General features: G+C 42.2%; 3 protein-coding genes across 4 annotated transcripts in view; 2 read left to right on the top strand and 1 right to left on the bottom strand.

The window, feature by feature from the left end:
- dnah12 (dynein, axonemal, heavy chain 12) overlaps nucleotides 1-4,496 on the bottom strand; it is a 36,657-nt gene extending 32,161 nt beyond the window's left edge. Inside the window, exons 1-13 of the mRNA XM_062540197.1 lie at nucleotides 4,297-4,496; nucleotides 4,046-4,133; nucleotides 3,912-3,932; nucleotides 3,602-3,788; nucleotides 3,291-3,363; nucleotides 2,990-3,148; nucleotides 2,454-2,649; nucleotides 1,809-1,997; nucleotides 1,447-1,600; nucleotides 1,047-1,138; nucleotides 756-934; nucleotides 343-478; nucleotides 105-230 (exon numbers count right to left, since the gene is read on the bottom strand). Coding sequence (XP_062396181.1) covers nucleotides 105-230; nucleotides 343-478; nucleotides 756-934; nucleotides 1,047-1,138; nucleotides 1,447-1,600; nucleotides 1,809-1,997; nucleotides 2,454-2,649; nucleotides 2,990-3,148; nucleotides 3,291-3,363; nucleotides 3,602-3,788; nucleotides 3,912-3,932; nucleotides 4,046-4,133; nucleotides 4,297-4,496 — 1,800 coding nt within the window. The remainder of the gene's footprint in view (nucleotides 1-104; nucleotides 231-342; nucleotides 479-755; nucleotides 935-1,046; nucleotides 1,139-1,446; nucleotides 1,601-1,808; nucleotides 1,998-2,453; nucleotides 2,650-2,989; nucleotides 3,149-3,290; nucleotides 3,364-3,601; nucleotides 3,789-3,911; nucleotides 3,933-4,045; nucleotides 4,134-4,296) is intronic.
- Nucleotides 4,497-6,294: 1,798 nt separating this feature from the next.
- On the top strand, nucleotides 6,295-12,225 carry atp6ap1lb (ATPase H+ transporting accessory protein 1 like b). Its single transcript, XM_062542147.1, has 7 exons — nucleotides 6,295-6,454; nucleotides 9,234-9,274; nucleotides 9,847-9,932; nucleotides 10,193-10,434; nucleotides 10,792-10,842; nucleotides 10,967-11,210; nucleotides 11,892-12,225. The coding sequence occupies exons 1-7, from the start codon at nucleotides 6,354-6,356 to the stop codon at nucleotides 12,126-12,128; spliced, it is 1,002 nt and encodes a 333-aa protein (XP_062398131.1). The 5' UTR covers nucleotides 6,295-6,353; the 3' UTR covers nucleotides 12,129-12,225.
- Nucleotides 12,226-14,394: 2,169 nt separating this feature from the next.
- On the top strand, nucleotides 14,395-25,294 carry slmapb (sarcolemma associated protein b). Of its 2 annotated transcripts, XM_062540667.1 has the most exons (11): nucleotides 14,395-14,450; nucleotides 16,269-16,349; nucleotides 16,727-16,786; nucleotides 18,752-18,859; nucleotides 19,124-19,198; nucleotides 19,336-19,641; nucleotides 21,232-21,406; nucleotides 22,075-22,246; nucleotides 22,678-22,812; nucleotides 23,388-23,475; nucleotides 24,022-25,294. In XM_062540667.1, the coding sequence occupies exons 3-10, from the start codon at nucleotides 16,735-16,737 to the stop codon at nucleotides 23,469-23,471; spliced, it is 1,107 nt and encodes a 368-aa protein (XP_062396651.1). In that variant the 5' UTR covers nucleotides 14,395-14,450; nucleotides 16,269-16,349; nucleotides 16,727-16,734; the 3' UTR covers nucleotides 23,472-23,475; nucleotides 24,022-25,294. The 2 variants fall into 2 exon arrangements, with proteins under 2 accessions (XP_062396651.1, XP_062396652.1); XM_062540668.1 differs by lacking the exon at nucleotides 23,388-23,475.
- Nucleotides 25,295-26,155: the final 861 nt, after the last annotated feature.

The raw sequence follows: 26,155 nt of genomic DNA, 5'->3' as shown, positions 1-26,155 counted from the left end.
ATAATATCAGTGACTTTGAATTGAAATGTCTGGTAACTTAATGAAAATAAACGCTCACAGTATGTCTCAAAATTTTTTGAAAGCAAGGCATAGCATTATGGTACCTCATTGTTGAGCTCAAATATTGGCAATATATTCTGGGGCCAGACAAGCACTACTGAGTTCAGATCAAGGTCCTCCGCATCGAACAAGTGCACATCCAGCAAGTAATTCAATCTGTGCTGTGTCTCCTGCCATAGAAAACAATAGAGGATGATATATTTTCGTAAATATACAGTTAAGCAATTAGGCCTCATAAAAGAATGGTGGATGTCTGAGTAACATATGCAGGACATTACGCACCATAATTTTGGCATTGAGTTCTTCTATGCCCTTTGATTTCACGTGTCCTATGTAAGCCAGCATCTCAGTTATGTCCTCTGTTGTCTCAGGTACTTTAAGTGCTGTCTCCCGGATGGTCTCAAACTCCTTACATATCCTTGGATGAACATTCAAAGTAAATAGCAACACAATGAGGAACTGGATGTTAAGGAGAAATCAAAACCACTATCTCTTCACTACCTTCCTATTAGAAATAAACAGCGAGTGTGTATGCAACTGTGAAAGGCCTCAAGTTGCATGCACATCACAAGCTATTGTGTCTCAGCTGCAGACTGTATAACTGTGACCCTGTAACCAGCAAGCCATGATCAAAGTGAAGTACTGTGAGGCTGATTAAGCGGCCAGTACAGAGAGGGATGGTAAACTGGTCTTACTCCAGACAGTGTGCGCGGTGAGTTCTGATGAGGCGTTCCAAGAGAACCTGTCCGAAAGCATTGGCCTTTTTGGCCAGGCCTTGCTTCAGTTCCTCACAGTCCAGGCGGACCATGGCAAAATGAGCCACAGCAGGCAAGCTGATGATCTCCCTCGACAGCTTCCGAAAAGCTTCCACTTGCTGAGAGATACATCAATTCAAAGGGGAAAAAATTATCTTCATGAATTTAGGAAAGAAAAGAACCAACAGTTGATGTAATATAATGTAATATATTTAACACATTTAGTCTTACCTCAGCATACTCATCAAAGCTATGTTCTTCCTCCATAAACTTCTCTATTTGAGCTTGAGCTGTTCCATTGACTAACCAGTCATAGTTGTCAACTGTAGTGAAACACAAGTGAATAGAATTGCTGTTATTATCATTTACTACATGCCAATCAAATGAAACAAAGCAGCAAGACACTGGTATAGTGGCTAAATCTGTGTGTTAACAATGCAATTAACATGAGAATTCCTCTAGAATTAACATGGTGTAACTGTAAAATGGTGTACTGTGCTTTGTGAAACAAAGTAGTGAATTATTTTTTATTACTGCTTATCCATACATTAGGGTACCATAAAAATAATTCCTATTAGAGGTGCACATTTGCTCCATTTGAATCTTGCTCAGTGTCCTCATGAAGACGCACCATAATACTGAAAATGCAGGTCCGGCTCTTCCATGTGCTGGCGCACAGCGTCTCGGACCGTCTTCTGAGCCCAGAGTAACACATGATCTGCCAGTTTAGCATCCACTACTGACGGATTACCTTCTGCCAGCCAGGACTGAACTGTTTGAACTTTCTGTGAAACACCAACACATATACAAACACATGCGCAAAGAGAGAGAGAGAGAGAGAGAGAGAGAGAGAGAGAGAGAGAGAGAGAGAGAGAGAGGGAGATTAGGAAAGAAGCTTTCTAAATGATACAATTGCCAATGCAAGTTGGTTTTATCTTTACAAAAGGATGGACTCCGTATTCAATTCTAGTTTTAGGCTCCTGTGTAGTGCACCTGCAAGGTGTTGGAGATCTTATTCAGGATTTCCATGACCGCTTCCTCCAGGTCCTGGAAAGTGGGGTAGAACTCCATCTTCTCATCATCAAAGGTCAGGTCCATCCTGAAGAGGGGTAACTTATAGGCCGCGCTGGGGGTGAACAGCATGGCAAACTCCTCCACACTGCGCTCGATAAGGCCTTTCAGCTAAGGAGTGGGTAGGGATGGGGGGCAGTATGTTGCATTTAACATTTATTTTAGTTTAACATTACAGATTAGATTATATTAGATTCAACTTTATTGTCATTGTGCAGAGTACAAGGACAAAAAATGCAGTTTGTGTCTAACCAGAAGACAGGTGATGGATAGACAGGACAATTACAGCTACAGTATCACAACCTTCCCAATGAGATGACAGTTACCTGGATCTGAGATCCACATATACTGGTAGTTAAAAGATGCTCAAAAACAAAACCCATTATCTAACTAACAGTGATACAATCTGACGTTTTATGTTCATGAGAGTGCATGATACAATAAGTTGTGTAGTCTAGTTTTCCATTAGATTATAAACAATTAGGCCTCTTTCACACAGTCAACACCGATAGGATGAAGATCCTCTACATTTCAGCATCAAATTCACATTCAGTTATTTCAATTCACCTGGTTTGAGATGAGGGTAGAGGCACAGTCGTAGAAAGAGTCGAGCTTGTCTGCCTTTATTCCTTTGATCATGTCTTTGCTGGTGAGGACATGAATGACTTTGGGGAACCAGGTGTTCATGAGTCTGTCCTCCATCTTGTCACACTCCAGAGCCACTTTGTTCTTCAGGCTCACACAGTCAACGGGACCCGTGGACCTTCAAGCACAAGTCCATTTCAGTAATCCACACAACAACACGTTGCCATTAAATTAATTACATTTCCATTATTATGTAATTAAAAGGATGGTTCGGTTACAGTTATCGTGAAATGAATCAACTACTATATCAATAAGAAATACTTCCTGAAACTAATGTGTGTTTGCATGTACAGTTGAAATGTATTACCAGTTTGCAGATTTTCACCAATTATCTAAAGACTTTATGTTACGGATAACTGGAACTACATCTACAATAACATAACTCATAATTATAACTGAATTTAATAATGGCAATTTGTATCCATAAACCGAGGAAAATGCCAGTTGTTCTTTCACACCTGCAGTCAGATAGATCGACCAGCAGTAGATTAGAGAAGGTTGCATAACATATATCCAGAGTGATTCTCATGACTGGATGGAGAATGTGCAAATTTTCCTTCATCTCCTTTCGATTCTTGATGAAGCTGTCCTTCCAAGGCCTGGTAAAATCATAAGTTCTGCAAATAAACAAACACGGATACATCAATATAGGGACTGTATCTCCAAAAAACCTCTGTGACATTACATAAATGAGGCTTCTACAGACCGTTCTACTGCTGATTACCACATACTGCATTCTCTCATTCACATATCACTTACTTTGCTGCTGCGACTTGGTCCAGTCGTTCAACCTCTGCTGCCTTTGCATCTGGCTTCTGAAGGATAGTGTTCACTGATGAAAGACAACACATTAGATGAATCCCTGAAAACACTGACAACTCTAACACATCAGAATCCCTGTGGCTACAGTCTTCTGAGATGGCAATTCAGAATATGTCACGAGTGGCTCATGCTCAGTGAAGTACAGTACATCCATCAGCACTAAAATGTGCTTCTCTGTGTAAAGGCTTGAAATGATTGCTGAGACTGTACAGGGAACTCCAACCGTAGCAGAGCTCCATCGTGCTCACCTGTGTGCTTGACCATGCCGGCCATGAAGTTCTCGCTGACCTCCATGCAGAGCTCCTCCAGAAGCTCCTGGCGGCCGGGCCCCTCGCGAAGCTGCGGGGGCACCCGGGTCAGCATAGCATCCAGCCACTGCTGCTGGATGGGCACGATCGGGTTGGCCTCCACGCATGTTTTCAGAAATGTGTAGTTCTTCACAATGAAGAGAGAATCAAATTAGAGAGTCAGTTTTAATTGTGCTCTTTTAAGCTATGTTTGTTGATGTTATCTCTAATTTGCTTAAGGTACCCGATAGCCAAACAAAATGAAACGTACTCTCCTGTTTTCGACGCTCAGCTGTTACAAGAAAACAGACAGCAGTTAAAACACAAATTACTTGTGTGTCATACCTTCACAGAGTAGTGTTGGAAAAAAAAGTCTGAGAAAATGTTTAGATAAGGTCATTCTACCGAGGTGGCGAGCTGGGGCTCCACAGGCTGAGGGGCACTGGGTCGAGCATATTTGGACTGTTGGTAGGCTTGCATTGCACTGTCAATCCTATGGGAAACATTTAATGAAATTTAAATCTAAGCGACTATTTTTCATGAATAGGCCTACATGTGCAGTCATTAGACAACCAACCTGTATTTAAATGTATTGCATAATACTTCTATTATTAACTTTTCAACTTTTAGAGAAGGAAAAGACAAACAATTCCTACATTAATTTCTGCAACTCTTGTTGCTGATTTTTACTCCTCCTGTGCCGCAGAAGCTTCCTCTGTGTTGCCAACCTCTCAGGGGGCACATCACTCGCTCGGACCCCATTCTTCCCTGGTCCGGTCTGGATAGGTGGCAAGACGCTGTATTGCTTCAGACCATCCTCTAGGGATGATTTGAGCCCCCCTGTGGAGGTAGGCATCCTAGGAAAAAAACACAAGTAGATCATGTCAACCAAACCATAATGCGAGTGTATGCAATTGTACTCTGCCAAGTTAGAAGTTACATGACTGTCAAGTGACAGAAGCCTAGAATGTCTTGCCAACTAAGCTAACTAGCCATCTGGCTAATTACCTAAAAGTGTTCGCTAACGCGCATCTCGATATACACTCCGTAATCTCTTACCTCTGATAGTTATTTAACCAGACAACGTTTTGTGTGTTCAGTAAAAACTAAATTCTATGTTTAATATAGATAAGCAATTATCACACTTGTACGGTTTCGTCTCATCGTACTCATCTTTGTTGTGGCGCAAGAGAGTAAACATGTGTTGCCATAGAAATAGTAAACTGAGACCCGCTCTGACTGAGACGACCTCCAACCGGATTTAACGCTAGCTGCTAGGTCAGATGTGGCTTGTTGTATTTTATAAGATAGGCATACTCGATAATAATAATTTGTTAATAACTCGATACGAACAGATTTGCAATTGTGCACATTTTGTACATCAAGTATGTATTCAACATTTACCCTTGATGTCAGCTAAGTGGTTAACATAAAGGTGCATGGCATAGAACTGGCAGGAAAAGTCAACACATGGCCCCTAGGCCTACAACTGCTACAATTTCAGAATGGTCATGAAGAAGTCCTCTTATGATTTGATGTTTATCAGAGTAGGCCTACCATATTTATCCACTAGGCGGCGAGATTTCATTTCTTCACAGGCTATGTTGCTCTTGAAAGTCAGTGCATCGATAGATGCCACAAGATGCAGAAAGCCATTGCAGCGCTGTCTCCAGCTGCCCCATTTTATTTGTGGTGCATCAGAATTCGAGCATATTATGACTGCCCACGTCTTGAGTGGATGTTGTGCATATTAGAAAACGTGTTTTGATCATGAATACGATAGTCTAAGTAGGCTAGCCTACAGCGTCTATCTATTTGTACGAAAACAACTGAGTGGTCTTTGTTTATTTCTGATGTTAGTGTGAGGAATCACGCCCTACAGTATGTTGGCTTCTGGAACAACAGATGGAACTCATACTATAAATTGATAATACTGCGCTCACAGAGTGCTATTTTCAAGCGCGTAGGTGTAACTGTTGCCATTAATTGATAGGCTACTACTGCCCACTGTTTTGGATGTAATGATATGCATTCAGCAGACTAAAAGCTGAGCACCTCTGACAGTTCCATGAAAGTCAAAAAAGCAGGCCAGAAATAAACGCTGAAATGATTCAACATCATCTGACTCAGAAGGGAGTCTGCTGTGAGATGCTTGCAAATGTGTTTATCCCCTCCTTCTTTTTTCATTTTTATTTATTTATCTGTTTTTCAAGTCTATGCTCAGGGGGTTTCTTTTTATATCACACGGATAACTCCTCATATGAATGAATTTCAATTATCATGGCCATGAAATTTAGGTCATGTCATCACATTTCTCCAGCCAGACTCTTTTATGTTTCAGTCAGAATTAATCTGACTGTAGCAGTGATTAAAATCAAATTAATGTGAATTTGTGTTACAAATAAATAGTGTGTAATGAAGGTTAAATAGCAAGAAGTTTGGGATTTGCCAGAGGCTATGTTTTCGTGAGGGACACAATGAGGCAGAGAGAGAGAGAGGGAGGGAGAGGGAGAGGGAGGGAGAGAGGGAGGGGTGGGGCACAGCGAGGCAGCAAGAATGAAGGCTGCGTGGAGTGTGACGCACGATTATCCTCACCCTGTGTGTGCGCATTGGCTGCCGCCGCTGCCCGTCACTCTGCTCAGGTTTAGGGATATGCTATCAGAGCAGATTATGAAGCAGACCTCATCTCGGGCAGTCTCCTCTGATTGTCTCAATGGCTAAACACAGTGTTTTTCTTATTTTTGCACTGCTACCTTTTGTTTTTATGCAACTGTCCTTGCCCTTTGATCAAGTGCCTGCAATCCTGGACAAGAGGTAAGGTGCTGCTATTTCCGTCTCGGCTCACGGATGCCCAGCAGTGATGCTGTGCAGTTCCAGGTTCTCTAGCTGGATCTTTCTCACAGTGGGCTGGAGTCATCAGGAAGCCTGTGAGAAAGGGGAGACAAAAAATAGGGTTTAAAAAGAAGCGTAAGAGAGTCCCTTAAGGCTCATACATATATGCATAGGAAAGGAGTGAGCACCAGAAATAGAATATATGGATGCTTCTGTCTGCGTTTGTACTGTAACTGCAACACATTGTGATATGGCTATGACAAAGAGACAGGAGAGACACTCTCCATTCAGTGCTCTAGCTGTTGGATTCAGTTTATAGATGACACTCCACAATGTGTTGCAATAGCACCACTCAGCTGGCCTGCTATAGGAACCTTAAAATACACTGTCTGTTAAACATCAGGGCTCTCTAAAGAAAAATTTATTATGTTGTTACTGGTTTATTCTTGGATACTGGTCCTCTCATGTAAGATGTAGTTGTCATCATAATTGTCGAATTCATGTTATTTCCTATTTTGTATCATGTGGTACTCCATCTCAGTAGTAATGTATTGCTTTGTGTTCCTATGGCATATTACTTGAACCATATGTGTCTAATGGAATGGCTTTTGTTGTGTCACTTTTGTATTAGGAATACTAAATGCAATCATTTAATTCACTGTTTTAATCTTTAAGTTAGCATTTCCCCCTGGGATAGTGGAGGGATAAAGTTGTCATTTCAACTTGGAGAATGTTATCAGTTTAGCTGACAATCTATGACAGCTTCCTATTTTTTAAACAGAGTGTATTCATCTTTGTCTGAAACAGTGTCTGCACAATCTCTTTTGTCATTGTGCAATGGTTTTTTGGAAGCCTGATCCGCCTATTAATTACATGTTGAGAGAGGTCTGGATTTCACATGTGAACATAGTCTAAGACTTTTAAACAACTATTATGACAGATGATTAGTTAACTCAGAGGTATGGTTTGAATTTTCCGAAAAGGATTACATATTTTCATCCATATGAAAGCAGATGGTGAGCTCAGACAGGCAGGTTGCACTGAAAAATCCTGTTCAAATCCTATTCAAAACTGAGATCAATTTCTATCTTTGTTATTGTGTCTATGCTAAGACATCAGTTAATAATATCAATGAAAGAAGAATTATCTGCGTCAAGAAAGATGTTCAAACATCAATAAAACTCGATACTTGCATGCCACATTTCCCATGCTGTGTTGATTATAAGGATTGCCATTTAGAATGTTGTCATGGCTTGATTTGAGAGGGGCAAGCACTGTGTCCAGTTGTTCACAATGTTTTCTGAGTACTTTGAGGTCAACACATCAGGACGTGATGGCTGTAATCTTAATCCCATCTGATTATCTAACCTATTGTTAGGTGTCGTGGCAGCACATTCCTGTAGACATATGGCCCAAATATGCTTTAGAGTACAAAAAAAGAAAGAAAGAAGAAACCATAGACATGCAGGCAAGCAAAGGAAACGAAAAGAGAAGACAAATGAGATAGAAAGAGAGAACATGGCACATTATCACATTGAGACGAAGACATAGTGTGTGAGTATAGTTTTTTTTCTTCTCTATTACATATATGCTATGTTCAGCACTTACCTCGCTCTGTCCAGGCATAACCAATGACAGCAGCAGAGTCCTCAGCTGCTGCCCCCAGTAAGCTGGCAGAGGAACAAAGGGGAGAGTTATTTCACACAGGCCTGCAATCGGTGCCTTCCTGAGGACCATGTTAGCTGTGGTTGAACAGGTTGTCAATGTAATGGAGGGAGTATAGTTTAATAGTTTAGGGCTCATTTCAGAATGGTGTGTACTGCAGTAAGGCATTTTTGCTATGATAGTCCATGTATAGTGCGACCAAAAGCTACTGAATTGTGTTTGCCATGCAGGACTGTTGATAAAACTGTTCCTGTTAACTGAAGGTGATAAAATGCTCCTGTTATTTATCCTAGGCCTATACCCCTTATGTACCCAATCAGTTGTTTACAATATGGACTAAGCCTCATTTTTTGAAAGGCTATTTGTTAGATAATAATTTTTTAAAGAAATCCAAATTATGTATACCTTTTGAGTATCTTTCCTTAAAAAGGACTAGTGAAAAGTGCTCAGAACAATGTTGAAAGACACTTTTGGACTTTTTTGGACACTTCGCTTCCTGTGTTGTTCCAGTAGACAACAGTTGTAGCTTGATAATGAACTGAGTGTCGCTTCCTAATCTTTTATATTGGCCATGGCTCTGCTGACCTTGGTTCCAGATAGTTTAGCCTTATTCTAACGGTGGCCAAAGCTTGAGGCACGGTAGGCTGCAAAGTGTGCAGAAGCCCCTCCAGATCTAAACCAGGCGAAAGTCAGACTCCTAATCAGGTATTAGAATAACCTCGGCCAAGCTCATTATGATTAGATGTTTAAATGGTTTGTCTTGGGATAATCTTGGAAGTTGTTGTATTATGGGAACAGTCAGGGTGGTGTGAGAGGGTAGACTGTCTGCTAGACACGCAGGCATACACACAAACATGTGCACGTATACAGAGAGAGAGAGAGAGAGAGAGACACGTTAACCTCATGTAAACAAGGCAAAAATGGGAGTTACTCATTGAAAATAACTGGTTACAAAATGTTCATTTAGTGTGCTTATTTCTTTTCAGAATGGTCCAGTTATTTTTGCACAGAATACACTGTATGTTGCATGTCACAATGACGACTGTTCTTAATTATGAACAAGGTTTGAACAAGTTTATTTTTCTGTTTTATACAGTTCAGAGGTCCCCCAGTATCAAGCTATCAGAATCAGAACAGGTCAGTAACAAGCTCCTCACAGTTTCTGGAAAATACCGTTTAGATTCATATCTTTTTGCAGTTTACAACATTCAGTTCAGGTCGCTTCTAAACCGATTGTAAACAAGATCTTTTTATCCCCGCTTGTTGCCATGAGTTTAATTAAAGTGACATGATTTGTTCTAAATTTGTCTAAAGCCTCGATGAATCATTGTGCTCTTGTGAATACAAACTATCCCTCAAGACTATTCCTGTTGTCACAATCTCACACCTTCCTCGCCTCCCCTTACCTCACTAAGTAATGAGATCACCGATCAGGCAGGCTGACAAGGACACAGGTCTTGCTCAATATGTATATGAAAACATGCCACGAAAATGACAGCCACTCTTATTTTTCATCCTACATCAGATTTTATGAGCCTGCTGATCAGAATGTGTAGATTCTCAGACCATCAGAAGCAGACCAGGGTGTTTGGCATATAGGCAGCCAGAGTGAGAGCGTCACTAAAAATAATACTGTGACTCCATGTGCTGGGTGGTGTCACAGAGCTCATCTACCTACCCTAAAATCTTCTCCCATCGCTGTGATGCAGATGGAGTGGGCGTAGAGAATCCAAGTGCCTCGCACGAGGGCAGTTATTTGCCTGCAGCTGAGAATCCGCTCAGAAGAATACTGCAGGTAAAGCATTTTCCCTGATAGCCAATGTGACCTTGCACACAAGAATAGTTCCCAAAGCCATGAAATATGTACATCCAGCCTCTGTTGTTGTTGTAGCACGGCATCCGATTAGAGCAGCATATATGAATTTGTTTCTGACCAGATGATGTCAACAGGGATTTTCTTCTCTTTATGCAGTCATTCAGATAAGCCTTTACATTAGATGTTCCCATGATATTTTTGTTCAGTGTTTTTTCCCCTTTTCCCCTCTTTCCTGACAGCCTTATGGGTGGCACCTGCATGCCCAACCCAGAACTAAACGGAAGTTACTGCAGTCGACCAGTTCTGGGCCATACTCTCCGATGACCGTAGCCTACAATGGCAAGATATGCATTCTGTTCAAAGCCAAACGTCTGGCCATTCGCTACAGGAACCAGACATTTCTGGATCTAACTGAGAGAGTGTTTGGGCCCAATGCCTCAGTAGAGACAAAAGGCTCAGTCTGCTCCAAGGAAAAAGCGACGTACGTAATGGCTGGCTTTTGTGTGTGCTTTTGGATTAACTCTGTTTATACTGTCTTAGCCATTCAGACTATAAGTCATAGTTTCAAAAACATACACTATGCTTCATTAAACAATGGTAACCTCGCTTTTGTGCTATAAGCTGTGGGCTTCAATGGGCCATTGTTCTAAATCCTGTGATAATAGGCTTTGGATGTATCTCAATATAGTGTAAGTAGTGATAATAGCACAGATTGATGGTGACTTCACTGGCCTATTTTACACGGCTTGTTTATTCATAGGCATTTGTGTTTTTCCATTTTAGCAATTTTTAACCCTTGATAATTTGATGATTGATTGGTGTCTTTTTTTGACAACAGATTGTCCCTGCACCTTGGAGATGTGGAGGACATAAGAGGACTTGTCATCAAGTAAGTACTCAGCACTCTGTGTCAAAAAAACATGTCATCGCCAGCTTATCACTGGTGCAGTCATTCAGCTGTAATGCCTGTCACGATGACTCTCTCTCTCTCTCTGTTTCTTCCTCATCAACAGACTTCACATGTCCAACACATTTTACGAGTCGGCTGGCCAGAACTGGTTCACTCTGGACAGTGTTCACATCCACTACAACTGGACGCACGAGGCTGTTTTCAACGCCACCGAGGTTTACGCCCCTGCTACCTATTCTTACCACTGCCAGCATGTCAGCAGCTTACAGAAATATGACACCTTACTGGTGCCCAGCTCCTACACTGACAGCTCGGCAAACTGGCACATCACGTTCACAGACTTCCAGGTGGGTGACAGGGAGCAAGCTAGGCATTCATACCAAGCATAGAGTTAGATGATGCATGTGATTTCTTTGTACTGTATATGTAATACACACGGTCTCTTATAACATGCAACATGTAGATGAGTTCATGGAATTTAACATATTTTCATGCAAATTGTTTTGATTTTGTATTTACATTATTAACATTTTCTTTTGACATACCATGTTTCATGTATTGTGTTTTAGGGCTTACAATAGAAGGGTTAATCCAGTTATTGATTTCAGATCACTGATAAATTCTCTGGCATTTTGCTCTGTTGTTAGCATCCTGTTTAGCAATACTTCCCAAAAGGCACTATATAAATAAAGTTTTATTTTATTAAATTGTCTAGATATTCAAGGTTTCTCAGAGTTTTTCCTCAGAAATTTCTTACAATCCCTAAAATATAGCAAGACGCCATTTTGTCATTTCATAATATTACATAATCTGTACTGTAGATTTAAATGTAAAAGGTAAATTTAATTCATTTAATAAATGATCAAAGTGTGTGAACTGAGGAGGACACTGTAGAGAGTGCTGAACATTTCATGCGAAGACAAAGACTGCTGTAGTTATTTTTATAACAACTTGTTATTTTATTAGATAAATAAAACTCATAAGATATTGAGATAATTAATAACCTCTTGATATTTTTCCCATTACAGATCCAGGCCTTCAATGTTCAGTCCAACAAATTTGCCTCAGCCAGTGATTGCGCCACCTTTTTCACCCCTGCCATTCTGATGGGCCTTATCACCTCCCTGATCCTGCTCCTGGTTCTGGCTTACGCACTGCACATGGTGGTGCATCTGAAGCACATTGACCGTTACGAAGAGCACAAAGCCACAGTCTACTTCCCTCGCAGCCCCGAGTCGGAACACCCAGACAAAAACAGTCTCTGAAGGACAGCTCCCTCACCCTTCCAGAATTGCACTTTACAGGATGCCCAGAGTGTTGCGGTGGGTGTGTAGTGGCGGAGCACAGGACTAGATGGTCCCGGAGGGCAGCAGTGTCTTTTAAAATCCCTGTTCCCATCAGCCCCCCCCCCCCCCCCCCCCCACCCCACCCTCCCCACCCCATCACCCTGATTCAACCAATCATGCTGTCATGCTGTCTGTTCTGTTAGGTGTTTAATCTCACCCTAATCACCAGGACTCTGCTGCCCTCCTGGGTCACAGACAAAACATATGCCATGCCAGGAGGGGGAAAGCGTGTGTGCAACACAGGCCTATCAGCGGACTAGCACTCTGACATTAAACAAGCACGACAATTTCTGGAAAAGTGGATTTTACAATAAGAAATGGGAGACAGAGAAGAAAGAAGACGAAAAAACTGTCAATGACAGTAACTGTGACCTGGCAAGATGGATGCCAAACAATGGACATGGACTGCCAGTCAACAAAGATAACTGTGATTAGAATGGATGGTGATTGCCTAGACAGGGCGAGTTCTTTTGTATCTCAAAAAGTCACAATATCATTCATAAGTCAAGTCCATGGGCCATGGGTCTTGCTGATCTGCCAATTTAAAAAAAAAAAAATACTGTGTTTTGACTGCCAAAGTGGAGTTTGTCAGCAATGACAAACAACTGAAAGTACATGAAAGTACAACACTGTAAAAACATATGTGTACAGTATTTGCCTAGTGTGATGAGGTCTTTTTATATAATCCACATCCATACATAGGTACATGGAAATAATCCTGACATATCCTCCAAAAAATACCGTGCACATAGAAAAATCTAGCTTGAGATCCATGCATAACTCTAAATATACAATCCAGAAATATGTATTGAACCATTTTTGCAATGGGTAATTGTGAAAATGCCAACTATACTGTATGACATTTGTTTTGTAATCAGTACTATCACATTGTGTCAGTCTAGTAGTTTTTGTTTTTTTTTAACTTGGACTATGGATGATTGATTTTTTTTTCTTTATGTCACACAAAAGAAATTATTATGTCTTGTAGTACTATCTAGTAAAGGAGCATTTACAATGAAATCAATCTACCTGTAAAGAGCTCATTTGAGGAATGTTGTTCAGTAATACACAGAGGACAATACCTTTATTATCATACTCAGAAACACCTTATAGCTGCAGTGATAACATCAGCAACATCTTATTACACTTTACCACAGCATGGCAATAACTAGAAATAAAAGTTGTAAACATGGCAGTTTCGATACTCATGGTAGAGATATGTGCAATGTGTACTTTTGGTCATGATGGAATCATTCAAACCTAAAGCACTTGTGGAAGTTTCCTGAGGACCAATTGATGTAGTTTGAACAATAAATTATGATCACATAAATTGTCCTATTGTGGGTTTCTTTTCTGTTTTGGGATCTTGGACGGATGTATACACATTTATAACACAGAACCTATTTGTGGGGCCCCAACAGGGATCTAACTGTGAGTGCATCCAGATCCCCGCTGTACTTAACAAATGCATGTGTGCAACATGGCAACAAGGCAAGTGCTCTCGACCACAAAAGCTTGCTCAGTTTAGCCACCTGATGCCGTTCTTTTGCTGCACCCAAAGCCCTCTGATTATGGTCTCCTTAAAGCGACCTCCTGGCACTGATTTTTCCCACTGCCCTCTCTGCCATCTGCTCTCTCCTCACACCTGCCAGCAGGCAGACAGACTAGCGCCCTCATGCTGTGACAGTTTACCTGTCGGACCTCACCCAACACCCTCCAATATACCTCTTCTTCTCAGGGCAGCCACCCCAGATTATTTATTGATCTTTTCTTGCAAGTCCCAGCAGAATCCCGACTAGCTTTTGAAATATATTGATAAAATAGGCTATATTGAATACCATCATTATATTGCATTGGGAAAGAAATTAATTGGGAGAGAGAGAGTGTGTGTGTGCGTGTGTGTCTCTCTCTCTCTCTGTGTGTGTGTGTGTGTGTGTGTGTGTGTGTGTGTGTGTGTGCGCGCGCAAAAAGGATGTGGGTTTACCATATAAAATGTATTACAGTACCTACCATATATAGCCTAATTCTGATTCATTATGAGCTGGATGGCCTCTAGTTCGCCATGGACTGTAATGTATAAATCAAAGCAAGGCCCAAGATTGGGTTGAGCTTTTTCCCCTTTTTGAATGGAGCATGTACTGTCGGCGGTAACCACACGGGGGCTCCCCAGACATCAATCAGATAAAATCGTTCACCTCATGTCAAACCCATGATAGCCACCACAAGGGACCAATATTTCAGGTGAGAAAACCAATTTCAATAACGCCAATAACTTGTCAGATAAATACATTTATAAGAGTGCATCTGAATGCACAATAACAGGTATAGAAACTATGGTATGCTAAGCAGTTATTTGCATTTTACAAAAACTGCTATGCTGCATTTCTGGAAGTGGTAACGGTCAGCTAGCTGTCCATTTAGCTAAACTGGTAACGTCAAGACTCATTGGTAATAATGAATTAACATAACGTTACACAGGTGGGGTTTGCTATGCTAATATACGAATGGCAGGCAGCTCGCCAGCTAACTCATTGGTTACTTTTTATTTAAACAGATTTGCCTGAGTTGACCATTTATTCTGTTAAGACATTGATGGGTATAAGTAGTAAGTATTCGACGATGGTGACAGGCGCTCTCAACCTGCATTAGCATAACTCCACAGGTAACAAACATTTGTTAGCTAGCTGCTAGAAGCTGGCTAGCTAGGTAAAACTACCTTTGAGATTTCCTGAGTTGGGTTGCACACTGCAAACAAGCCAGTGATTAAGAATAGTCTTGTTACTACGAGGCTGTTTCCTGTATTATGAAACAATTTTAAAACAAAGATCATCCAGAATCAGCTATCTATTTTTAACGTTAGCAGAGTCCGTGAGTCCTATTTCTAGCCAACGGTTACTGCTACAAAGATAAGTTGGTGACAACCCTTTGTTTTTAAGAGTTAGCTTACCTACAAACTGTTGCCTAATTTTAGGCGTATTTTTAGCCACACCACTCAAGTCTTAATATAAATGCACCTCCCAAATCTCATCAAGCAGACATCAGTCCCCATAGATTTTTAACCAGAAATTAATTTAACTGACCTGGTTCACGCATTATTTATGGAACTGATAAAAGATGTCTGTACGGAATCCTTCATTGCAGTCTTTCACATTTTGGTTGTTTGGTGTTGGAGGCTTAGCAGCTAATGTTCATATCCTATGATGTTGGTGACATGTGACATGGTAGTGTGAATGTTTTGTTTTATTTTTTCGTGCCATATCACTGACTTGTGATCATAACCAAACCGATTTGGAAAGCCTATATCTTTGAGATGTGATATAAAATGAACATTGTAAATTAAAATGTTTTCCTTAATTCCCTTTAGTATTTACCAAATATTTCATGTGGATTGTGGTGTGATATGTTACCCTGCCTGTCTAATTCTCATACTGTTGACCACTGAAAACATTCCAAGACCGATGCTCATGTTATGTCATTACTTCATGAATTATTGCATAACAGTACTGTCACTTTTATCCCATATCCCTCTCGCATAGGGAATTGGCATGTCACAGAGCTTATTCCCAAATGTAGAAAGAAGAGGCAGTGTTCTAGTTACACACACACACACACACACACACATACACATAATGCTTGCTATTGTTGTTTTCCCTGTGCGGTTTACATCAGCATCATCAGCCCTGACCTCTAAACAAAAGCTGTGACTGTTGAGGCACGCAGCTGCAGCCTCCGTTCTCTGCCGAGTATGGATGCCTAACCATGTGTACACCAGGACTCATACTGGGTAGTGTGAGCAGAGGAGGGAAGATGAGGGATGATCGACAGGCAGACAGACAGAGAGGCGGAAGGATGGTTTTGAAGCTAATTAACAGAATACATAATTCAATGTGTGCCCAATTGAATAAGCTTAAGCATCAACCTTTTAAAATGCTCTCTCAAGCCAGATGGTCTTTTCCAACCCCCCTCTCCTCCTTCGCTTGTATGCCATTGTCGTCGCTCGGGGCAGTGGGAGCTATATTTGTACCACCCCTGTAAATGGTATCTCCCATTTCTCATCAGAAAATCAACTACAAGGAAAAGAATTGAGTAGCACGCTCTTTCAGACTCAGTAAGGATTGTATCTGTGAGTAGGGACTACAGGTAAGATGTTTTGTCTATTTAGACATGTCTTGCTTTTTTCTGTTTTTCTTTTTAACAATATTTCAGCAGAGATTAAGAACACTCATGGATTATAAATGTGCCTTATTCAGTGTTTTAATATGGTACTTATCTCAGTGAACATACGGTGTTGTGCTTAACTGCTATTTGATTCAAACAGTATTAAGCGCAGCATAATGACAACTGATTCCCTTGAATTAGTGTTCAATGTCATATCTATGGTGGCTGCATATGAGCTGATGGGTATTTCAGAGGTCATGCCCATTAACATCAGTGGTACTGGTTCAGGTTTACAGCCACAGGCAATGTTGTTCGCAGGTCAGCTTTATTTACTTTTTCTTCTCTTGGTTGGTTTGCAGAGGGACCAATGGATGACAAAGGACTGTCTGAGCCTCTGAACAAAGTCTCTCTCATTAAAGGTAACACTTGTGTGTTTGTTGCAGCATTTAATTGCATGCAGAATAAGTCTGGCAATGCCTGAGTTGTTACATGAGTAACATTTGGACTCGCTGAACTGGAGAATCACAGGCAGCAAAGGCATTGTTGGGTGAAAGAGTGAGAGTTACAGTGGCTATATAAGGTAAAAAAGAGGTTGTGTTTGTGTGTAGTTCTGTGAAGGGTTTAGAGAGCAGTTTGCTGAATTTCTTAAGGAGTAAAAATGTGTCCTCATAAATGAATGAATGTATGACTGATGTTGTTTATACACCCCACCAAATACCAGAACTTTGTATTTTCATTCATTGCCTGAATGCACAGTCACAACAAATGTTGTTTCTGCACCATGAACACACACGCACACACACACACACACACACACACACACCTCTGTGCGATTTAAATCTGAGAAGGCGTCACACTGAATACAGAGATGCTGTGTGGGTGTGACTTGAAGCCGGAGGCAGTTGAGACGAGCAGCGCTGACAAAATGAATAGAACACTTTGTCCTCTGAGAACAGTAGTAGCCTCTCTCCCCCTTTGTTTTATGTAAGCATCGTCATTGATGCGTGACCGAGGTCTGCCTATGACCCGGAAGCACTTGTGTGTGGACCGTGCATGTTATTTATTCATATTTTGGTCCCAAGATGTTGCCAGTGAAGATGTGTGTCAGAGATCATGTATGCTCTGTCGCCATCTTTGTTGCCATGTATAACATCATCTGACGTAGGCCTCGCTCGTCCTTTCTTCTCCCTCTCTTTCTCTCCTCCCTCTCTCTTTCTCTTCCCCTATCTGTTTCTCTGCACTTCTTTTGCTCTCTTTCCATCTCGCGCACACGCACAAAGCTAAATTAGGACATAACGTTCCTGCCGGTCCTCTTGCGGAAGTGGGGTCAGAAGCCTGAACTAGAGCACGTACTGTAGGTAGCTCTGGGGCTTTTTATATCAACTAGGATGTTATGAATCTAGGAAGCATTTCGTCTTTAATTGGCATTTGCGGACATTTGTGAAGGCTAGGCCAGCCCAGCACATCTGGCTTTTGCCCGTAATCACTTAGACCTCATGCACACAAAATCCTATGAGTCAGGGAGGGTGATTGATTAAAGGGGGGAAATCAGTTTCTCCTCCAAGAAGTGTACTTTCACCATTTATGGCACCCTGTCCGCAGTAAGTCGAGCTGAAGTCATGCATATTTTAGCACTCAGCACAGTGGCCTGTTTTTCATGCCGCTCTATTTAGAGGAACGGCCTGTAGATTTTCTGGAGCTGCATGTACAACTTTGTTGAAGATGTAAAGATGTACAACTTTCACCTCCACATTCATTTCCGACCTTTTCTGGTTTAGTTGAAGCTGTGAGGAAGATTGTGTTCTAAGGATAGTGATGTGTGTTTTTGAGGATAGAGATGTGTGTTTCTGAGGATAGTGATGCGTGTTTCTGAGGATAGTGATGTGTGTTTCTGAGGATAGTGATGCGTGTTTCTGAGGATAGAGATGTGTGTTTGCATCCTCGGTTTTCTTTTACCCGGTGCATTGAGCACTGTGCTTGGGCTACGTAGTGGTCACGTGATGACATTATATAATCTACCGTCTCCAGCAAACACAGTGCTAGTGGTGGTGTGCCTTTGCCTCATTGTTAAGAAAGGGTCCTACTTTTTAGTAGACATACTGTTTTTGTCATATCTTTTGGGATGAAATGTTCATTTTTTGCAGTGTACTGACTTTTTTTTTTATCTCTGGGGAAATTAGCTTTCTCTCCCTTCTTCCTTCCCTCTCTAAATTTATCCTGACTCACGTTTTCACCGAAGGATAGAAAAATGAGCATAATCAATATTAATAAGTTCCTCAGCTGAAATGATGGACTGAAGGCTTAAGGTCGGCACTTTAGCTCTTCTTTGTAATGAAACATGATACACTGTTAATGTTGCGTTAAATGCGTGTGTCTCTTTGCAGATGTGGAGTCCACAGACACTGAGAAGGTCATTAAACATCTGACCAAGGAGCTGCAGGACATCCAGGCAAAAGCCAACGTGGACAAACAGAAATGTTTGGATTTACAAGGTCTGGGGCTATAGTATAGTTTCCTCCCATCCCCCATCCTGCTAGGATGCATTTTAGATATAGACCAGTTAATCTCTAATAAGGGCAGCAATACAATGTTATGATTAAAGTGATACATTAGTAGTACAAGTAGTACATTACTCATAATGGCAGACGGCAATGCTCCCTTGGCCTGATGAATGTGATAATTTCAGAAAATTCCTGAGTCAGTCAGACAGAGCTGTAGTATTTAAAATCATACTGCTTTGTATGAATGTGTCACAGGTCTGTTAGAGGAGGAGAAGAAGGCTGGCAAACAGCAGATCGAGCAGTCGGCCAAGCAGGTTAAGGTCCTGCAGTGTAAGTGTGTTTCTTCATCAAAATGTCCAATCAATTACAGACAGTTGCCTGTGTTCATGCTGTGATGCGATGGCGTCCACTTATGCCCTTTCCCTGCGTGTGTGTGTGTGTGTGTGTGTGTGTGCGTGCGCGCGCAGCCCAGCTGCAGATCGTGCAGGAGGACATGGAGACAATGCGTGAGCAGCGGGACAGCGCCATCTTCAGCATGCGCCAGGAAGTGCACACGGCCCAGGAGGAGGCGCAGAGCCTGCGCAAGACCCTGGAGGCGTCCGGCGCGCAGCGCGAGCGCGAGATCGCCACGCTCAGGGGCAACCTGGAGACCGTCTCCACGGAGCTGGAGAAGTGGAGGAAGGCCGCGGCCAAGTACGAGCGCGAGATCGACAGCCTCCAGGCCAGCCACCAGCAACAGAACCAGCAGAAAGACAAGGCAGTCAAACAGCAAGGTGCACACACTACTCTCTGCCTCAGACCTAACTACATAACCCAGGAAGCACAGGGCTGGGAATGGTACTATAGTGGCTTTGTGCAGGTTATCTTTCCTCCAGCTTCAGGGCAGACTGGTGTTATGGTTAGTTATTGGCAGACGCTTTAAGAATATTATCGTCAAAGAAGTCACATAGCCTGCATAAGAATACTAATAATAGTTATAGACTGAACAGTTTTAACAGAATAATAACAATAGCGACAGCCGTAAACACACACAAACCGTGACACTGCAAGGAGAACTATTTATCTAGGTTTTTGAAAAATCACAAACTGTTGCTAGAACGAAAAGCATAAATTAGGTAAATCATTCCACCAACACAGTCTTGACCGTGACCTCTTAGCATTGGTAGAAGGTCAGCACTCATCACAGGACCCCAGTGGGCGAGAGGTGGTATAAAGCTGGACCATAGAATTTTAAATGATAAATGGTCTAGATCCAGCTTTCAGATTTTTCAGATCCACTAAGTGCCCCTTAGGCCAGAGTGAAATATTTGAATTTAATTTTGACTGCTATAGGAAGGCAATGAAGGAGTAACTAACAGAGGAGCTACATGTATCTTTGATTTATTAGACTAGACATGCTGCTGCGTCTGCAGTGGTCTCACTTAAGAAGAAGGTAGGCCAGCAAACATTGCATTGCAGTAATCCAGGTTGGAAAAACTGTGGCCTGCACAGAAAGCTGTGTGGCATATTGTTTTAAGCATCAGACAAGGCAAGAAACCATATGGCAAGGAGTCCCCTTATACATATTTTCATAGATTATGGAATTTTGAATCACATCACTAAAGCACAATAGCGCCATTTATTTCCTTAATTAAATCATAGGTTTGGTATAGGTTTTGATAACCTAAAATGAGTGTATTCAGATGCCGTTTCAAATCGATGATGAGCGGTCTCTGGTAAACCAAATGGACTTGGCTGCCTCATAAAGCAGTCACTCGTGTAAAAACTGCACAGTCATCCGAGGCACACTTCAGATACGCAGGCATGGAAAACCCTACCAGGTTCAAGGCACATTGGCCACAAATAGGCCACATTGATGAGATGGTATTGATTCTTCCCCACTGGCACAGCAAGTCACTGCTGTTTATTCTTTCCATACCAACAGTGATTACTTCCTGATTGCTCTGGGGGGGATCTCATGATAGAGCTCATAAACACGATTGGAAGTGGCTGGCTGACGTATGTGATGTGATATGCAAAAGAAAAAGTAGTTTGCGTTGCCTACTAGTATTACAGAGTGTAAAGTATAGTAAACAAGTCAAAACAAAAGTATTTTTGATTTTGCTGTATAGTTAGTGCATGATGTTTGAACAGACAAGAGAAGGTATGTACATTTGTGCATATTTATTTCATGTGTTTATGTATGAACTACAATTTTTAAGTGTGTGTGTGTGTGTGTGTGTGTGTGTGTGTGTGTGTGTGTGTGTGTGTGTGTGTGTGTGTGTGTGTGTGTGTGTGTGTGTGTGTGTGTGTGTGTGTGTGTGTGTGTGTGTGTGTGTGTGTGTGTGTGTGTGTGTGTGTGTGTGTGTGTGTCTGCCTGACAGCCAGCGAGCTGGAGAAGCTGCAGCGGGAGTGTGCGTCCCTGCGCTCGGAGAAGCAGCTGCTGCAGGAGCAGCACCAGCGGGAGCGGGCCGGCCTGCAGAGCGAGTGTGGCGCGCTGCGCTCCGAGAAGGACCAGCACCACAGGAGGCAGCAGCAGCTGGAGAAGGACCTGGACAGGTTGGCTCGCCACACACGCACACACACACACACTCTCACACACACACCAACACACTTTCTCACACACACACACACACTAACAAACACACACTTTCACACACCCACACACACTCAGTCTCTCTCTGACATGCACACACACATGCGCGCGCACGCGTGCAGGGAGACAGTCCTCAGCAGCCAACCAGACTGTTTATGCAGTAAAATGTGGAATGTTTTGTCGTCTCTTCTCTTCTCTCTTCGGAGAAACACAGTCACAGACTGTTGCTGTAGTAAAATGTGAAATGTTTCCTCTATTTGGGAGTAGAAGTATTTTTGGTTTTCTTTTTCTGCCAAAAATGTGTTTTATAGGTTGTCTACATGACTGTTGTCCACTTGCTTTGACAAAATAAGCTGCTCAGACACAGGGTTTTGTAATTATTTCAGCAGGCTGACTGTTTAAAGTTCTAATGAACACACCAACAACAACACGTATAGCTAAAGCACAGTTTGTGCCAATGATGTAAAAGGGAATGTATTATCCACCCACTACAACCAGAACAGCATCTCCTTAACATGCTGTCATGTGACAACCACCAGAGCTAAAAGACAGTTGGAAATGATGACGGAATGTAGTTTTCCACAACGCAGTAGCCCAGTGAGAGTGAGGTGCCCTGCTGAACTCTTTGCAGTGCGAAGAAGGAGAACGGCACGCTGAGCAGCAGCCTGAAGGCCCTGCAGAAGAGCCAGGCCGACATGGAGCAGAGGCTGGCCGCCATGCAGGAGCAGCACCAGAAGGACACCAGCAAGATGCAGGCCCAGCTGGAGCAGAGCAACAACCGGACCAAAGACCTACAGAAGGAGGTAAAGTGCCCGGCCGGGCCAGACTGAAGTGACCAAGGTTTCAAAGGTGTCTTCCCACGAGGAGGTTTATTGTTGCCCCTGTTGCCATAGTGATTGTTCTAGTGTGGACTGAGGTTCCTGTTCAAGCCTTGAGTCGAGAGAGCTGGTAGAAACATTTGATACATTATTGTTTGATCATAGGGTTTTTTTGCTTATACAACACAATAATGTTGATTTGTTTATTTTTGTCTTTGGTGTGGCAGTTACATGTTTTTACAAAACTGTAAACAAAAGCAAAACAAGAAAGACAAACCATTCTCTGCCCACTGTTGCTCTCACAGACATGACGTGTGTATGCGTGTGTGTGTGTGTGTGTTTGTAAGCCTGCTGCTTGACTGAGCTGTGCTGTGCTGTGCTGTGCTGTGTCCCCGGCCCCCTCTGCCCTGCTGCAGTATGAGGTCACCCAGTCGGAGCTGTCCGAGCTGAGGGAGAAAAGCGAGAGCGTGGAGCTGGAGAAGCAGTCGGCGGTGGACGAGCTGCTGCAGTGCCAAGCCAGCCTGAAGACGCTGCAGGAGAAGGGAAATCAGGTAGGGCTCGCCCAAAGACCACACAACAGGAACAGTTTGGGCAGAGGCCATGCAATACAATTACTGTTGTACTAACTGTGTTAGAAGAATCTTGTGGTCTCTTTTAAACTCTTTTCTGTGTGATGTGCTGCTCAGAAAGAGCATTTTCCCCTCCACTACACATGCACACACACACACACACACACACACTCATTCTCTCTCTCTCTCTAGCTCTCTTTCTCCCTCCATCTCTCATTCTCTCTCTCTCTAGCTCTCTTTCTCCCTCCATCTCTCTCTCTCTCTCTCTCTTTCTCCCTCTTTCCCCCTCTTTCCCTCCCTCCATCTCTCTCTCTCACTCATACTCACACACACACACACACACACACACACACAATTGTTTTTGTGTTCCCTCTGCTTAGCAGTGTATTAACTGCTGAATCCACTCAGCTCTGTTGTTGTTCTGTGCAGATACGAGAGTGTACCCTCCATCCCCCTCCCATAGGATAGTCCTGCCATATCCACTCATGTCCAGTTTGTTTCCCCCTTTTTCATTGATTTTTTTTTTGTGTGTGTGTACTATCCCTTCCCTCCTTTAGCTGTCCTTATTGCAGCCTATCCTAGCCGTAATCATCGGCCTTGTCCTGGCTTTGCTGTATTGGTGCTTCGGCCAGTTTTGGTAGAAAGGTACACAGAGATCCTGTACTGTCTTTCACCCCCTGACCCCGTGACTCCCCCCTCCCCCCATCCCGAGTCCCTGTGTCTGCATCAGCCTCGCCATTCTCTTCCAGCACAGTGCCTCTAATTCCAAGACTCTGCTTTGTTTCTTGTCCCTGGCCAAGGCGCTCTGCGAAAACATTTTGTGAAGATCTGTGTGTCTGGGGCTTCTACTAATCATTAACTCTTTGTCTTGCTGTTATCTAACAAAATGTATTTTGGGCAGTGTGTGCGCGCTCTCTTCCATTCTGAGCTCATTCTCTTTCCCTTCTTGTCCTTTCCCGTTTTGTATCTGTGATGTTTGCCACTGTCTGCATTTCTCCTTCTCTCTCCCTCTCTCTCCTTTTCTCTCTCCTTTTCTCTCCTTGCTCTCTCGCTCTCTCTCTCCCTCTCGCCGCCCCCCACCCCTCCGGCCTCTGTCGCTGCCTGTGCATATCAGGGGCTGTTAACCTGCTCTGATAGGTCAGATATTGCTGACTCAAGCATGTCATCTCTGTCTCGTCTTTGCTGTTGCAGGGCAAATGGATGCGGTGGGCGCCTGTCGCTGCAGTGCTGGTAACCGTGACGGCGGTTGCTGTAGTGAAGATCTCGTCTTGAGCCTCAGTCATTACATGGTGTGCTTGTACCCAAATATACTCCTGGCTAATTTCCCCACCTGCCTCAGACCTCATTTCATACACACAGACACACACACAGATACGGACACACAGATACAGATACAGATACAGACAGACACAGATTTCCCAGTTAGTTACTTTGAAAAAGGCCTTATATTGAAATGACAATAAATATTGTAAATAGTATCAGATTTAAGAAATGCATTAACAGTATTTATCACTTCATGGTGCACATTCCTTGTCTTTTATTGAGTTGCAAGGAGGGGTTGCTCTTGTTTTTCAAATAGTATTTTTTTAAGATGAGTAGTAGAAGTGTTATTCATCTCTGTGAATTGATCAGAGCAATTGCCAAGGGAAAGTGGTTGTGGCTACAGCAGTGTTCTAGATATTACAATAGCAATAGATGATCAAAGAGGCAAATACTGCAGTCTTAAAGACTTTAAACTTTGTAGAGAAACCTTTTCTTTGCCTGCCCCCTCCCCCCTATACATGAGCTATTTGAATCCTCGTGCAAGTAGCAACCAAGTGATCATTGCCCAAATGTGAATGTATAGGATGTAAGCACTTTATACCATCATTTTCATTCTAATGATCAGCTCTGTACTTAATGCTATAATCACTACAGTCTTAACTTCTCCTCTTAGCGCATTCCCAGCTATTTACCGTCCGCCTGGAGTACTCACCAGTGTGGTTGTCGAGAGCTACTCAGCATTTCACATATTAGTTTGTGTTTTTTGAGGTCTCAATTTGACACTGAACATGAAGGGTTAAATCTGTTTTAAGTATTCCTAAAATGTATTCAAGTTAAGTATGCAGTCTCAACTTAAAAGGAATCTTCCATACACTGTATGAATACCTCAGTATTGGTCTCCTGTTAGACGTCTTGAAAATTGCTTTATTTTCCCCTTTTTATTCGTTCTTGAATTACAAACATGAAAGCACATCCTTTGAAGGCAACTGATGAGATTATGGTTGCACCTGATGAAATGGAGGTGAAAGTTTGACTTCAATCAGTCAGTTGACATTGTGTGTTTTAAAGATTATGGTATGGTGCATCTGTTTTTGTTAAAAAAGGGTTTTGTCCTCCCATCAGTGCATATTAGTTTACTTACAAGTAAATGTAATGACTTTGATTTATGAATTAAATATGGCAATAAAGGTTATTAATGTTACATGTTTGTCAGACCACTGATTTGTTGTCATACCGAATTATAACAGATCTCACCTAGGCCCTAGGGTAGGTTTTAGGTGTTCTTTTACCTTCTTGAATCAGTTGAGTTGCTGTTATCCTGCTTCAAACAAAATTTTGACAGATTGAGTATAGTATGATCTTGAAAACAAATCCACATCGGATCTGTGGTTTATAGTCTAATAGAGCTGGACCAGCAAGTGACTCAAGGATTTCAAAATGGGAGTTCTGAATTACTATGGCATTTTTAAATTCATACAGAATCACTATCTACCATTGAAAATATTTATCTAGCGTTGTAGCATCAACATTTTCATTTATACATTTCTGTTGTGCTTTAGCAGTGCACAAAACAGTATGTCTGGTAAGGTCTCTTTAAATGTCAGCAAAATGAGGTCGTTCCACTCCACTGTGCTTTTCAATCGAATTGACGTATTAATCGAAATGTCCAGCTCAGTGAGCTGCATGTTATGAGTGAATGGGCAACAGAAGTTACTTCTCATTTGCAGCGTTCATTTCGTAGTTTGGTGTGCAACATTTGTATATAGAAGATGGGTTGATGACCAAGTGAGATTTAACCAGGGCCTGGATAATTGAATTTAGCTAATTGTTCAGATTATTGGTGGAATTTGGATGTTGCAAGGGTTCTCCAACAGGCAAAACCTGACTGCATAGCACCAAAGTAAGTGGCCTTATCATTACAGGAAATAACTTTTAATTTCATAAGATTTTCTTGCATTGAAATCGACACACGTCATTTATTCAGTTCTAGTTGTTTATGGGGAAACACTGTCAACACTCCTGTAATCTTGATGGTCTATTTTAGCCGCACATGGGCAGTATT

Source organism: Sardina pilchardus, chromosome 7 (assembly GCF_963854185.1).
Source record: "Sardina pilchardus chromosome 7, fSarPil1.1, whole genome shotgun sequence".
Taxonomy (NCBI): Eukaryota; Metazoa; Chordata; class Actinopteri; order Clupeiformes; family Clupeidae; genus Sardina; species Sardina pilchardus.
This window is presented reverse-complemented; position numbering and strand designations above follow the sequence as displayed.